Genomic DNA, 15,753 nt, shown 5'->3' with positions numbered 1-15,753 from the left:
CTGAAAACAATGACTGAATGAATAACTTGATCTTGGGTGTTCTCAATGAAGGCTTTCTTTGTGCCTGGCCAGACCTCATCTGTCACTGCATGTGTGTGTCTCCTGGTTTATGCATATGGACTGTCACAAAGGAAATACATATTCTTAAGGGAAGTCTTGATATCTCCTTAAAAGTATATTTAATGTGCCTTTAAATGGACTGACCGGGAAAAATAAGCAGAAGCATGTGTGGTTAGAACAAAAACTGACATCAGGGAAAGCAAGCTGATGGGAATGCCCAAGACAAGAAGTGCTGCTTGGGCAGGCCACTTCGGAAGGCTAATCCATCACCTTCAACAAATACGGAGACCTTTCAGTAAGTGATTAGATTACCATGTAAGAATCTCATCCATAGGGAATTGGAAAATAGGATAAGAAATTCATAGTCCCAGGCCCCTGTGTGTTTATAATCTACATGTGGGACAATATAAATGGTCAGGCAAACAGGACAGCTGTACTCACCCAAGACAAGTTAAGACTTTTCTATTATTAAGGTCTCTGGAATTAAGAGTTTTTCTGAAATAGTTGTTTTGAGTAGAAATGCACAAAGGATGAGGATTTGGATTATCAGCCTCCATATCCCTTATTCTCAGGAAGCAAAACCAACTGCCACGATTCATATATGGTAAGAAGCAGGAAAGGGTAGAAGCAGAGTTAGTAATGAACATTCTTATAGGGCTTAGTTCCTCTCTGTGGAGTCTTCCCTATCCACACTGGAGGGGAATCACTATTCTTCTCTCCTTGAATTTACTCTATTTTCCACTCAAGATATATTTTCTGCCTTAAATGGTTAGCTGGAGGTTCATATCTTGCTCTTCTAGCTAGGAGATGTAGAATCACCCAAATGGGTATTTACAGATATAATTTCCTTTGTACTTATGTGCCAGGTAAGGAGTTACTTCATGGGCTAACCACAGTGCTCTGGGGATGGTATGCTCATGGAAATATGTGGAAGTAAGAGTGGTCTGACTTTAATTTAGTGTCATCCTGTTGGTTAGTTACTATGTGCCAGGACGGTGCTTCATTTCTCCAAATGCATCTTTCCCAAAGCTGGTCAGGATCTAGATGGAGGACAGCGTTTTGTTCAAGAATGTATGAGAACTCCCACTTCTTTAGTAGTCTCAAAACATACGCAACAGCAACAGCAGCAGCAGCAGCAACAACAAAATGCATTTATTTGTAATTAAATCAACAGCTGAGCAGAAAAATAATGTCCAGGCCAGAGAGCAAAAGCAAGGCAGACTAGATAGTAGTGATCTTTACTGTCTTCGTTATCCTGCAGGTGTGAGGACTGACCGGTAAGTGAAGACTGACCAGGCAGCACGGCATGGGACGAAGGCACAGTCCCTCAGAAGGGCAGGAATCAAGACAGTCTCTGGTAGCTGCCTGTTTTAAGGAATGATGCTTCCTACCTCACAGGGAGACGGTTAATGCCACACATTATCACGAGTAACTGCACTGAAAACTACCTCAAACTACTCTGAAATGATTACTCTTGATCCTTAGCATGGATCTTTAAGGACTATCAGACTATATTAGAGAGTATAAGGCAAAAGGAGATATTAAATATAAGTTATGTGTTAAGAAAAACTAATAAAGCAAGACTATAAAAACATTAAGGTTGTTGTAACCCAGAGAAAAAGCTAATCGAATCATTGTAGTTACTAAATAAGGTGATTCACTGCTGCGTGAAGTAATTATCAAAACAGGTAACAACAGCAGTGTGCTGCACAGGGGACAGCAGAGGACAGGAGGAGAAAAAGGGCAGCCACCGTGAACGGCAGCACAAGATGCTCTTAAGTCTGTACAATGCTTTGAGTGAAGCTGGAAGGCAGCAGTGGTGCCAACATTTAATTTACTTGCTACTAAGAGGCTTGGGATGTAGTTCAGTGGTATAGTGTAAGCCTAGCATGCCTGAGGCCCTGGGTTCAGTCTCCAGAGCTGTAGTCAAACAACTCAAAAAGTAAAACTCCAAAAAATTTTGGATTGAGATTATGAAGGGATTTTTTTTTTTTTTAGTTACTCCTTTTGGTTGCCATTCTTTTTATTATCTTAAAAAACTCTCTTGTGACATAACCACTGCTTAGAAATAAAGGCTTGTGGTAACCACACCGTTGGACACCACAAAGAGATGTAAAGTATTCAGAGAAAATCTTACATGAGAGATTCAAGAGTTACGGAATTCTTGTGCTATAAAATAATTCCACATATAAAAGCCCCGTAGCCTTTGCTGGAGGCCTTAATGAGTTTTAACCACTGTTTAAAGTAGGAGGAGCAGTTTAGCTGGAGTGGAGCTAAGTCAAAAGGCACTGTAGTGATGAGTCAGGTATATTCATAGCCACTTGGAGACAGGTAAAGTTGAAAGCTTCTTGTTATGCCAAGCATGACTTAAACAAACTTTTTAAGCTAAGTTTGCCCTTGTTCCAGAAAAAAAAAAAAAACTGTTGGGATGTGCTGGCATTGATTACTGCAGTCAGGGCGCCGTCACCGTCTTCAACATTCAAATCTCCACTCTGCTTCCACTTTCAAACAGGAGACGCACAACTGGTTTAAGGAAAAATTTTCCATGACATCACACAGCAAAATGTACTTAACAGAAATGACTGCTTATGACCAATGAAACCAGTGATTCAGGGTGGAATGTGGGCTCGCACAAACAGAAGAGGGTTTCTGTTTATAGCAGATAACTGTTATAGGAGATATGAGGATTTATTTATTCATTTATTTATTTAAAGAGTGCAAATAAATGACTTTGACGCTTTTACCATCACAAGTTTGGGGGCCTCTGTGAATTTCCTTGTAATTTCTTTAAGAAACTATGAGCTGAAGAGAGCCAAATGGAGTCACTCACGTTGTTTTTTATTTGTTTGTTTTTTAAAAAAATGAACTCTTATTTTAGGTGACATAAATGTATAATCACAAAGGAAATTCAAAACATAATATGAGACTAAAAAGTAGAAGCAAGAATTTACCTGAATATTGAGATTGAAACTTCTGCTAGCGTTTTAAACTTGAAAAAACTTTCATGAGTTTATCAGACTCATATGTCTTCCTGAACCACCTCACTCTGATTTCAGAGCCTTAAAGAAAAGTGACCAGGCTGCCAGCCTCCCTTCGGAGCCTGACATATACTCAGATCAAACTGCCTGGAGCCCACTGCTACTGCTCACACTCCCTGCGGCCTGTTCACAGTCTGTATGTGCAGGAGGCATCAGGTAGATATAAGCTCCATCTTTTGGAAGCCTCAGAACGCTAGGAAACAATGAAATCGGCAGTGAATGGAACACTAAAAACATGATTACTATTATCACTATTTAATGCAAAATTTACTTTGTTTGAATGTTCAACTATACATCCATCTGATTCAAGAAGTGCAAAAGATATGGAATGAAAATACACAATTGTGGCAAGTGCTAGCCGGTCAGCCTCTAGCTAGAATTTTCTATTTTGCTTATATAAAACTTTCTGTGATAATTTAAATTTAAGAAAGACAGTCTTGTATGACTGACAGAAATGTAGATGAAATGTAAAGAGGAAACTAACAAATCTAAAATTTAAGGGAACGTTCCAGGGCAGGTGTCATTTTGAAAGGGACACGATGTATTAAAGAACTGATGGGCTTTCAGGGTTGAAGGAGAGTAGGGAAGAACAGGGTATGAATAGGAAGAATAAAAAAGAAGAGGCTTAGCAGGTAATTTAAAGTAGAAGACTTAGGAGAATGAAGAAATATGGCACAATCCTGAAAATGGTAAAACAAAGAGTTGAAACTGTACCTTCAAAGAAGACATATAAGTAGGCTAGAAGAGTAACCCTAGATGAGATATGACAGAATTAGCACAGAGATAACCTAGAGAACACAAAGGAAGAAGCAAGAGAAAAATAACAGAAAGGATTCAAATTCTCAAGAATGGAAAAGCAGTGGACAATACTCATAAAACTACAGCATTTGATTTACCGGACAAAATACCTGCTAATAAGAGCAACGACATGAAGTTCTCCCTGCGCAGTATGTGCAGCTAGAGAAAGTGACTCTCCGAGCTGACACCACGCAAAGTAATCATAATAACCAAATAGTAAGAATTATAACTATGCTGCGAGCTGTAAAATGTGCTAGTAAAATTGTTAAAAAGCTATTTCATTATCAACTAAAAATGAATAGAAGAAAGAACAAAAGTAAAACTAATTTTATTAAGGGCATTGTAATTTTTTTTTTTTTTTTTTTTTTTTGGTACCGGGGATCAAACTCAGGACCTTGCTCTTGCGAGGCAGGTTGTAGCACCGCTGAGTTAAATCCCCGGCCCAAGTGCATTGTAATTTAAAACATTAGAAAGACTGAGAATTAAAGTTTTTATTTCTCTGTAAAAAATTTTAAAAAATGATGGGAGGTTTGTAGAATGGGGAAAAATAAGAATCAAGATATATTATGTAGAGGTACAAATGTCCAATGATGGATGTCATTATATTGTATACCTAAAATGTACCAATGAAATTAATTTTAAAATGAGTTAAAACAGTTTGAACAGTGCTTGCTGATTTCCTGCCTGGTAACTCAAAGCTTAAGTGTGTCATTTCTGCCTGGCAAAGTGTCACACATCTCAGTCTGGATCAGGACCCCACATTACATCACTGGGACGGTCACTGTGCTGAGGTGTCACACCGGTGGTGAGGTGACAGTGCACTCAATGTGAAGGTATTTAGTTGTGGTGGCTGTGTTCTGGTCAGCATCCCTTTTCCTGGGATGTGTTCATCGTTTTCATCATAAACATTTCCAACTGCATTTCCGCCGTTTCATTCTTTGCTACACTTCCACTTTTGTTAGTCATGGCTCACTTCTGCTCATCTATTTTTTATAAAACAGGAGATGGGGCTACTTGTGTGCGAACTGAAATTAGGTACAATCTAACCAGTGACAATTTTGGAAGAAGTGATCGAACTGGCTGTTGACTACAGGTGTGTGTGTGTGTGTGTGTGTGTGTGTGCTATTTACCATTAGAATGTGGACTGCAGTAGGGCTAATGGCAAAGTGTCTACTTACTGTAGTTATATTACAATTAATATTGTTGTATTAACTAAAATTTCAGCTTTTGGGGGGAACTGATATTATTTAACTAACCTAAAGTAAACAAAACTTGTGTCTATCATAATTGTACACAGTATGAACTACTTGTGATGATGCAGTCCTTACTGTACATAGGCCACGTACTATTTAAAAAATTCTATATGAATTATTTCACTTACTTGTCAGCACAATCCAATGAGATAGCACTAGTATGGCCTCATTTTACAGACAGTGTGAATGCAGTTATTTATCAGGCCACGTTATATAATTTTCCATGTCTTTGGGAGGATATAAATTTCTCACAGTTATTGTAAGTCTCAAGTTAATAAATGTTAACCTCTACTACTATGAAAAAGTCTGAGATGACAATGTACTCACGTGGAATGTACACCTACATGAGGGAGGGTTCTCACAGTAGCTCGGAAGGAGGGTACACACATAGAGAAGATGCACCCATTTGTAGGTGCCCTGGAGTGCCATTTAATAAATGGGGGTGTCAGATTCTGAAGGGTTTCATAAACCCTTATGTCTCCCCCAGCAACCCCGCCATCCATTTCAAGGATCATTGACCAGAAATGAAGAGAATCTTTTTAAGCCCAAGACTTCATTCTAGGAATCTTTGAGCTTCTTGAGGTGCAGGAATCATATCAATAGGCTTAGAGTCTGAACTAGTTTCTAAACCATATTAGGTGCTCAATTCATATTTGAGGAACTAAAGGGGAAATATTTACAGTTAATTTCTTACCTCAAGTAAACCAAGAATTACACATATTTGGGATAAGGCATAGAAATAGGCTCTCATTTTATGGGGAACAAATTAAGATAATAATAAGTCCATAAAAATTAAATTTGGATTTCCTAAATTTTAAAAATTGATTCCTATATTGTTTTCACATACTGGGTATTGTTTCTGAAGAAAAAAAAACACAAAATAATTCTAAGGGATTATTTCTTCATAAGAGAACTACAAAAAGCTAAACAGCAATGGTTATGGAAGACTATAACTTGTCACTCTAAAATGCAAATTGACTATCTCTAATTTCACATATAGCAGCTTTCTACATATTGGCTATATTTAATCACTTACATTTGTGGCCTTAAATTAACAATGTCTTATTTTAAATTTAATTATATTCCTTCTGGAAACTAAGCAGGAAAGGTCTGGCTACTATGCCACATAAATTAAAATTGTAAAAGATTAAATTTCTTTGAAGTCAACTATCTAAACATTTTCATATTACTCTTTTTAACTTCTGAAACATTAGCTAATAACAGAATCTTCAAACTGATAGTGATTTTAAGTTATTAGAAAAATTTAATTTTGTTTAAAATTCTCAGTATTAGAATCACTGCAAGAAAAAATCTTAAAATAATGTATATGTTTCTTGCCTAAATTTTCAGCAAGGCACTTCTACAGTATTTTGGAAATTAAGAAATTATGTAACACAACTGAATTTTGTCAAGGATTGTGCCATGTGGTTATAGAAAACATCTATAAACTATCTGGTACATGATTTTTTCATATATTGGTATAACATATTGAATAGTCAGAGTGAGATATGTATGCTTAAATGAGCTATTAATAGACATTATAGACAGAAATACTATTACAAAGTCTTAAAGGATATTTAGACATCAAATATCAAATCAATTTTCACACCTACAAACTTGTCATTGATCAAGCTAATTATTTCCTAGAATTTATTAAGTAGAACTATTTTCCTTTAGAAAAGGACTATATTTTAAGAAATATGATGAAGCATAAACTTTAAGAGTTATACCATACTTGTGATTTTAACACGCGGATCAACTTAGAACATCCTGGGATTTTATAAATGGAAAATATTTGCACTGTGTATAGTGCCTAATGTTCATTTTGAATTTTCATTTTAGTATCAAAGAATATTTCTTTACATGTTCCAGATCACCTCTAGAAAGCAACACAGTCTCTCTGAAGAGGGACGTTTTAGGGTATTTTGCCAGAGGACAGATTTATCACTGTGACTTGCTGTCAGTCTGTCTGTGACAAGACAGAGCAGACAGACCTGGGACTTGGGGATGGCACACTACACACACTCAGAGAGAAGCAAAACGAAGGGAGTCCAGGTAAGGAGCACTGGTCGACAGGGTGAGGGAGGCCCGAGGGCTGGGCAGGATGTGATTCTGTCAAGTAGCAGGCATTAGAGGCTCCAAGGGAGAGACCAGAAGGAAGCCAGGGCTGACTTTTCTGATGATTAGGGACACAGTATGGAAAGTCATGAGGAATTGCTATGCGGACAGTAAAAGTAATAGCTTTTTCATATTAATTTATATCTCATTTTCAAGCACAAATTCATATTATTCAGTTATTTATCTAAGAGCATTCCAAAAATAATTAGTTTTATCTTTAAAGAGAAGAGATAGCTCAGTAAACGAAGAGTTGCCACCTTGACTGCCAAATTCTTCGAAGGATTTTTCACAAATTGGTTCAGAAAGCTGTAAAAAACATGGTGGCTATTTTTAATTTTTTTAAAGTGAGATTTCTGGAGTGACAACTTATACTCACTTTAATTACTGTGAAATGGAAGAGAGTAAAAAATTACAGAATAATATTAGACCTGATTGTAATCAGGGCAAATGTTAGTGATCTGCATAGATAAAGAACTCATTTTTAGATAGGTTATCTTAAGAGATTCTCTAACCAATTACTGCACCAGAGTTCCTGATTAAGTATTTATACTGAATGATTCACTGAAAACACAGAACTCCTGGTGGTCAACTTTTAGAATACTCAGCCTTTACATTAACTAATAATTATAAGGTAGCATGGAACAATGAATAAAACTTACTGATAAATAAAAGCTACAAGGCCAATTCTACAGCAATGAACAAAAACTGCCTGAAAAGTGCTATTTAGCTAATGAAAACATCACTTAACAGATTAGAATGTATCTTTTGAATGGAAAGGGGAAGGCTACAATTCTTGAGCTGTACATGCAGTCAAAAGTGGTACAATATCATATATGCTAATTTGCTTTGAATCTTAAGATCTGTTTACAAGGCAAAGTATAGATTTTTCAATTACCTAATTAATTTGAGCTGTGTCTAAAAACATATTAGGCAACTCAACTTGTCTACACATCCTGAATGACACTATATTCTACAGGCAATTACTGTTGATTTTTCATCACTATCTTTAGAAGGAAGTGATTATTCACTAACAAAGAAGAGATATAACTCCATCTTGTCATCTCCTCAAGAGGTATTTTCATCATTGAGCAAAGAGGATACTTAGCAAATATTCAGTAAGTTCAGTCAGTGTGAACAGTCAATATGGACCATTTAAGCAAAGAAAAATTAGGGTTATACTAGCAGTTTGTCTACAATTCAAATTCACCTAGTAATTGCTCACATTTCACTTCATGTTCTGGTGAGAAAATGTGGGTTGAGAGTCAGGTACATGTTATCTGCTGCCCCTTTCTACATTCAAAATGAGAACAGCCGACATAAATATAATTTTTCAAGTTTATTTCTTAACCCATGACATATTTATTTGTCTTCTTTTTATAGTGTACTGCTATCTTTCTAATTTAGAGGTGCCAAGAATTATTCCAAATGTTCTAGGTAGGCTCAAATAAGAAAGAAAAGCCTAAATCATGGTAGGGCAAAGGAAAAATGTGATGGATACAAGTTCTTGGAGGAAATATGCCATGGGACATCTGGAAGCTGTCTAGACAATGCAGTTCTAGAGAATATGAGATCAGGTCATTAACTGTAGGTAGAAAATGGTGCTTTATGGTAGTTTTCCATCCTGTGTTCCCATTGCAATGTGGTGACAGTATATCAAGATCCTCATCTTTCAGGTCATACAGGAGGTGCTTAGAGTAGCAAGACTCTGTTCCCTCATCTCTGAAGTATAAATGATGTTGTGAACCCAGGGTTCCATCCAAATGTTACATTTCCTATATGTGCTACTTCAGGAATCACGGACAATCTTAATTACTTTTCTCCTAATCCTATCTAATGCACTATATACTTTTTCGTTTATCTTGTTCCTTGTCTGTCTCCCCTAGTGGAACACAAGTTCTGTGTGGGCCCTTAATCTGCTGTAAGTCATTGTGGTGTCCCCGGCACCCAGAGCGATGTCTGGTACTAGTACACACTCTGACAGGCTGTGTAAGGCTAGCACAAGCAGACCCAGAGAGGCACGAGGGAAGCATCTGGAGGGGCCACAACAGCACTCACACAAATGCCACCAAGGTAGAGCCACTCTAGCGAAGAACGCCCTGTTAGTTACATGCCAACCAAAGGAAGCTGTGCCTAGACGTATAAGAAGTCAGAAGACGACAATACTCTGTAACTCTGCGTACAAGCGTTAATATTTTCTTTTCCTTTCCTCCTAGGGGAACACCTTCTCATACACAGCTAGCAATTATGTAAGGTCTTTTTGGGAAGCAACCCACCACACAAGACTATTTCTAATTCCCTCTTTACTGCTACTCAATGTCTCAGCTTTACTGCCTGCAGATTTTTCATCCAACTATCCCTTTTCCTTTTGAGTCCTTCACCATATTTTCCATCTTTCTGAAGCCCTAGTTTCTGTGTAGTACCTTGTGACGTTATCAGTGTCACAGAGAACACAGGAAGACATGGATAAATAAGTTATCTGCTGTTTATCAACAGAATTAGAGACAGGCAAATGGAAGAATATTTTGACTTCTACAGGATTAACACATTAATAATAGTTTTAAAATAATAAATTTAAGTTCTAAAATGTCTAATGAGAATATATAGTAGTGTATTACATTTTTACAGAATCTCCCTTCTGGTGAACTCAAAGTGTGTCTCCAGAAACTACAGAAATTGTCTACAGAACATTTCTATAAAGGAAGTGAGGCAGATATTTGCTATTGCCAATTTATAACAAATGAGCAGAATATGGACTATAAACTCAACACAGATTAATCATTCTCTAAAAAATGGTATCTTTAACTGGCCAAATTTACTACTAGGAAACACAATAAATAAAAAGAAGGTGGAAATTAGTCATTTGTCACAGATTCAAGACCTCTTAAATATTACCGTTTACTATATGTTAGAAGAACAGAAAAGTTGAACTTCATAGAAAGTATAATGTCCAACACTGCCAGAAACTAGGAAGTGTACACTTGTTTAGTATTATAGCTGCTTTCAGAAAGAAAAACAAAAATGACTGTACTAAAATAATTACTGGTGACATTTTACATAAAATTCTATTACACCTGTGCACCAATCATTAAAATAAGCTGTCACAAGCAATTCATTTTTCTTGGAAAAAGAAATGGGTTTAATTATAAAGGAAAATAAAGTACTAAATGAGTATGTATTTTCACAGGCAACCTCATCACTGTCATTTGAAAGTTTCAGTCAAATGATAAAAGTATTTTATACCTTAAAGGAAAAAAATCTTATACTTTAGCAAGCCCTGAAAAAAAACTCATTAAACTGAATGAACAGTCTTAGTTATTACTCTTTTGTGGTCAGTAAACATGTTGAAATCTTCAAATAACACTGACATTTTAAATTACAAATATTAGATTATTGACCAGAGAAATTCAGATGTTTCAATTCAGAAACTCTTGGCCATTTCCCTTTGAATTTCCTGTTATTCTTTCAACTGCCATCACCTCAATCAAACATGTTTATCACAATAAAATGATTTCACCATCTTTTGCCCTTACCTGATTTCCCACCAACTCTCTGGTCACGGTATTCATCGTCCCTGTTACTTATGTTACAGTTTGCTGTTGTCTCCTCCAATCTGTTCATCGTCAGGAGTGAGGCTCCTTCCAGGCATATCTGTTTATATCCTCTGCAGCATGAATACCACCATCCGATACATGCCGTGAAACCCATATAGCTGCTTTTCAACACTGCTTGCTGAGTCTGCTCTCTCTGGCTTTCATTCTTTCTTTTGTGCATTTACTAATTATCCCTTGCTCAATGACTTTTAAGGATTCTTTAAGGGAAATCTTTGATTCTAATTTTTAAAAATGCTGCTTTCACGAGTAGGTGTGGATTGTGCTATGGGTACTAGCTTTAAACCCTTCTCATTTCATGTAACCTAATGTTGATAGCAACTGCAAAATCTGTAGCAGAAGGGTCAAGAAGTAATTCTTTTTAATTTCTAGAGGGAAAATGGTAGCCATGATGAGCAGCTGTTTGCTCTTGTATCTTCAGCATCCAGAACACTGTAAGGCACATAGTAAATAACTGAAGATCAAATGGATATGTGCTGGGGAGTGTACGCAAAATCACTTTCTGATTTAGGTGAAATATACTGGAACAAAACCCCACAGGAAGTAGAAAGTTCCAGAGTAGCAAGTTCTGTCCTAAGAAAACACTTGGTCAGAGATGAGCTAGTTAACATGACTCAGTATAAGAGCAAGTGAAAATGATAAAGAAGAAAATTATTATATTTTCTTCTGGTAAATTGCACAGGAAAAATCTAGTGAGGTGGTGGGGAGCAAGGGTAGAAAAAATGGTCTTTACTGAGTTTTTAGTGATTATTTGAAAAGAGCTGCACTGAAATACTATTATTAAATGAGTCTTACAGGGCTTTAGTCTCAAAAAAAGAAGGCTGTGCCTTCTTAGGTTGGAATGACCACCAAAGTTGAAGCTGAACCCTGTTGTGTTAATTACCTACTGCTGTGGAACAAATCACCCCCAAACCTGGCAGCTAAACCAATACACATTTACCATCTCATAGTTTTTGTGGGTCAGAAATCAGCTGGGTGACCCTGGCTCAGCATCTCTTGTCAGGCTGCAATCACGGTATTGGCTGAGGCTGGAGACTCCTCTTCCAAGGTCGCTCATGTGGCTACTGGCAGACTGCGGGTCCTCACTGGCACTTGGATACAGAGCCCAGTTCCCTGCCATACAGAGGCCTCCCCAGAGCAGCTTATAACAAGGCAGCTGGTTCCATCAGAGTGGGCGGGTGAGAGGAGGAGAGAGCCCTGCGCCTGCCAACCCTCACTGCTCTTCCCATGTCCCCGATACCTGCAAGCAGCAGGCTTAGCAGAATAGTGGAATGGCCTTTTGGAGTTTCAGATATAATTATGGCGAGGTGACAACACCTTGTGGAGCTGGGACAATGTCTACCAGGATGTGAAATTTACTCTGAATCTGCATTTATTATAAAGTGCTATGTATCCCTGATCTGGAAATAAAGTGACAAAAGTGGGACTGGTTTCTCTCCCTATTACCCTTAGTGACCCACTAGCAAAACTGTTGCTTCCCACTGCCGTGGCACCAGGCTCTGCTGGTCTGAAGCTCTTGTTTCCATCAGGTGACACAACAATGATTTCACAGAAATGAAGGTGAGACTACTACCTTGTCATTGGGGTGTCTTACGCCACCAAGTCAATGGGAACCAGAGGGTGTCACTGCACTGTCTGTGTGATGCATACTGATTGCCAAAGGAACGCTGAGTGGCTGTTACTCACAGTGTGTGTGCGGGAGGGCGTAAGAAGAACATGTCTGCAATGCTGGGAACGACATAGTGTGTCTGTTCATATATCCTGCAATTACAGTCAATGGGATACTACAACAACCTAATTCAGGCCCAGACCCTTCAGAAATGGAGGTTTGGGTCATTCCCCCAGGCTAAGCTGCCTCTGGAGAGCAGTGGGAATATTAACTGGGTAGTGGAAGAAGGGAGTCATAATATCAGCTAAAATCATATGATCAGCTGTAAAAGTAAAGAGTGTCATTGTGTTTATTTTTATATGAATCATATTTATTTTTACACTAAATATTTTTGTTTTGTCTCTTGTCTTATTCCTTTATCACTTATGTGATATATAAGACATGTCTTATACCCTTTATCACTTAATATAAGAGGTGTCAATAGAATCTGTTTTTCAGTATTTAAATTACAGAATATCAAACAGGGACAATAAAGGGACTTTGTACTGTCATCTGGGAAAAAAGTTAGTGTATTTGCCGTGGTACATGGTCACCACCTCAGGTGGGAGTGTGACTTTATTAATGTATTAAAATGGAGGTTAAATATGTTTTAAGGAAATAAATATTAGTGCCAAACTGGCAAGGGGTAGACTGTGATAGATTTTAAATGAGTAAATCTGGCTAGGTTGAACTCCATTTTCTAGAATTATTTTTCCTGTATGTTTCTGGTTGGATGGTACACAAGAGAAAAATTTATTGTTTTGGTGGGAAATTTCCACACACACACACATTGTCACTAATCTGCTAGCTCATTCTGTGGTGTGAGGCAATGGCCAGGACTCTTACTGCTCCTCATCCCCTGGATTCTCCTTCAGGATCTGACTCCTGGGGCAGGTGTGTGTGTTTAGCTCCATGACAAAGGGCACAGAATTCTAGGGATGCTCGTATTACCAAAGACCAAGACAATAAGAACTGATGTGGGTTCAAGTCCATCTTCATCTTACGGACTTCAGCTCTTGCTTATGGGCTCTGGCTCATTCCTCCTCTCTACCATTTTGCATCTAGCTTTCCCAACGAACTGCCTGCTTTGGGACACAAGCTCTAGCATCAAATGTAAAGTCAACATCTTTACCAAGACTGTTTAACCAGTTCTGCCCAGGAATCAATAACAAATCTTTTCCTCTACATTGATATAATGAAGTCTGCCTTCATTATTTTTGGAGTCTACATCTGTGAATTTATCTACTCACTAAAATTTATTTATAACCTCATGGCAATTTTTCAGCCATTTACACGTGTGCACCTGCAGAGTAGTGGAAGAGTTCAGTCACCATTCTTAACAAAGGCTGAGTAAGGCCATGCTCTGTCTTTTTGTTTCGGAGTTCACAAGGTAAATAAATGTCCTTTAAACAATATTAGTGCCAAATTTTTGAATTTTTGGTGATTTCATTGTTTGTTTATATTTATTTAGTTAGAGACAGTGTATTGCTATGTAGCTCAGGCTAGCCTTGAACTCACTATGTAGCCCATGATGTCCGATGTTCTCAAACTCAGTGATCCTCCTGCTTCAGCCTTCTAAGTGTGAAGATTACAGGCTTGTGCCACTATGACCAGCTGCTTTCCCTGTTTTAAATGGCTTCCAAATACAGTGCTGAGGTGCTCTCTCGTGTTCTTAAGTACAAGGCTGTGATGCCACTTCTGGAGAAAATGTATGTGTTAGATAAGCTTTGTTTAGGCATGAGTTACAATGCTGTTGGCCATGCGTTCAATGTTAATGAAGTAACATTGTAATTAAATAAGGTATCTCTAACCAGAAACACAAAGGTTATATTGATTGGCTGACAAAAATGTGACCAGAAGCTCACAGGAATTGTACTGTCCCTTACCTCCCCTAGGAGTAACAAGTATTCACTGATTCAGGGCTCTCAATAACTTCATTGAATACAACTATCAAGAATAACAAAAACAGGCTATATAATATATACATACAAACCCAAATCTGTATATGTTTTAGCATATACTGTAGATGTCCTAGTGGTTCTGCTTCTGATTAAACCCACACTGATAAACCTATAAAATTTAGTCTTAACGATAATAAGGCTCAGCTGAAGTATTATGGGTAGTGATGTTTACTACTAATAAGAGCTCATTATCCAGAATTTGAACTGTCCTTCAAGTTTTTTTCCTATGAATACCTAAAAAGTGCCTACAACTCTAAGTACTTGGTGATTAGCTGTCAACTATGCTTGGAGTTGTATTTAAACTGCTCATTCTTTGGCATCCTTAGCCAAAGTGAGGCTATTTTTGTTGTTAGTCATAAATAAGGCGTGACTGTCCAAAATGTCGGGAAACTGAAAGTTAAAACAAGAAAGCAACGCCATTGCCATTGCCAGCCATTCCCTTTCCCTACCTAGAGACTTAAGTACAAAGTCCATGCTATCCTTACAGTGTCCAGAATTCACCTGCTTCCTGAGGGGCCCATCTCTTCACCTCTTTTCTTTCAGCAGGCAGGCTACTCTTGCCCTTATTCTCTATGAACATCTTCAAAGCCATTCCAGCTCTTATGCTTTGCACTTCTGTTTCTATTGTGTAGGGTGCCATCTTGCAAGTCTTCCCACAGTTGTTATCTAATGCACATGGCCCAGTTAAAATCTTAGCATGAGAAATTTTTTTTCTGAAGACTGTACACCACAGGGCCAGGGATTTAGCTCAGTGGCACCTGCCTTGCAAGTTCCAAGGTCCTGAGTTCGATCCTTCTTACCGGGGGGAAAAAAAGGCTGCATGTCACATAATAACCTTGATTTCCTGACAGATCATGGGATTGGTGTTCAATCAGAGACAGATGTGCTGCAAAAGATTCTTATGGCTACCCAGTCTCCATCTTTGGCATTTTCTTATCTCCCAGAGCTTCAACAGCAATGGTCGTCATTGCTTTTGAATTGTTCCACCTCTTCATTTTCCCGAGTTTGTTGGTAAGCATTTTAAGCTACCTAAGTTTTGGTAGTGGATTACACATATGCCCTACATTATCAATAATTCATTCAATAATGCAAGCCAGAACAAAATACTTAACTCACAAAATAGAATTATACATTTGTTTATGCTTATTTTTGTTTTGTTTTGTTTTGTAGTACTGTGTATGGAACCCAAGGCCTTGTGTGTGCCAGACAATCAATTCTACCACTGGACTACACCCCAGCCCTTGAATGCTCCATCTCACTGGCATATAT

At 37.8% G+C, this 15,753-nt stretch overlaps 1 protein-coding gene across 10 annotated transcripts in view; it reads right to left on the bottom strand.

Moving 5' to 3' along the window:
- Positions 1-15,753, bottom strand: part of Fam172a (family with sequence similarity 172 member A) — a 348,439-nt gene that overhangs the window by 89,530 nt on the left and 243,156 nt on the right. Inside the window, exon 12 of one of the 10 annotated variants that reach the window (XM_033767679.1) lies at positions 7,551-7,573. The exons of the other annotated variants lie outside the window; for them this stretch is intronic. Within the exon in view, the coding sequence (XP_033623570.1) occupies positions 7,566-7,573 (8 nt within the window). The 3' untranslated portion in view covers positions 7,551-7,565. Of the gene's footprint in view, positions 1-7,550; positions 7,574-15,753 lie in introns of those variants that run through there. 10 annotated transcript variants of the gene reach the window in all.

Source organism: Fukomys damarensis, unplaced genomic scaffold (genome assembly GCF_012274545.1).
Source record: "Fukomys damarensis isolate Sample0158 unplaced genomic scaffold, DMR_v1.0_HiC HiC_scaffold_3, whole genome shotgun sequence".
Lineage (NCBI taxonomy): Eukaryota > Metazoa > Chordata > Mammalia > Rodentia > Bathyergidae > Fukomys > Fukomys damarensis.
Note: the sequence above shows the minus strand (reverse complement) of the source record. Positions and strands in the feature narration are given on the sequence as shown.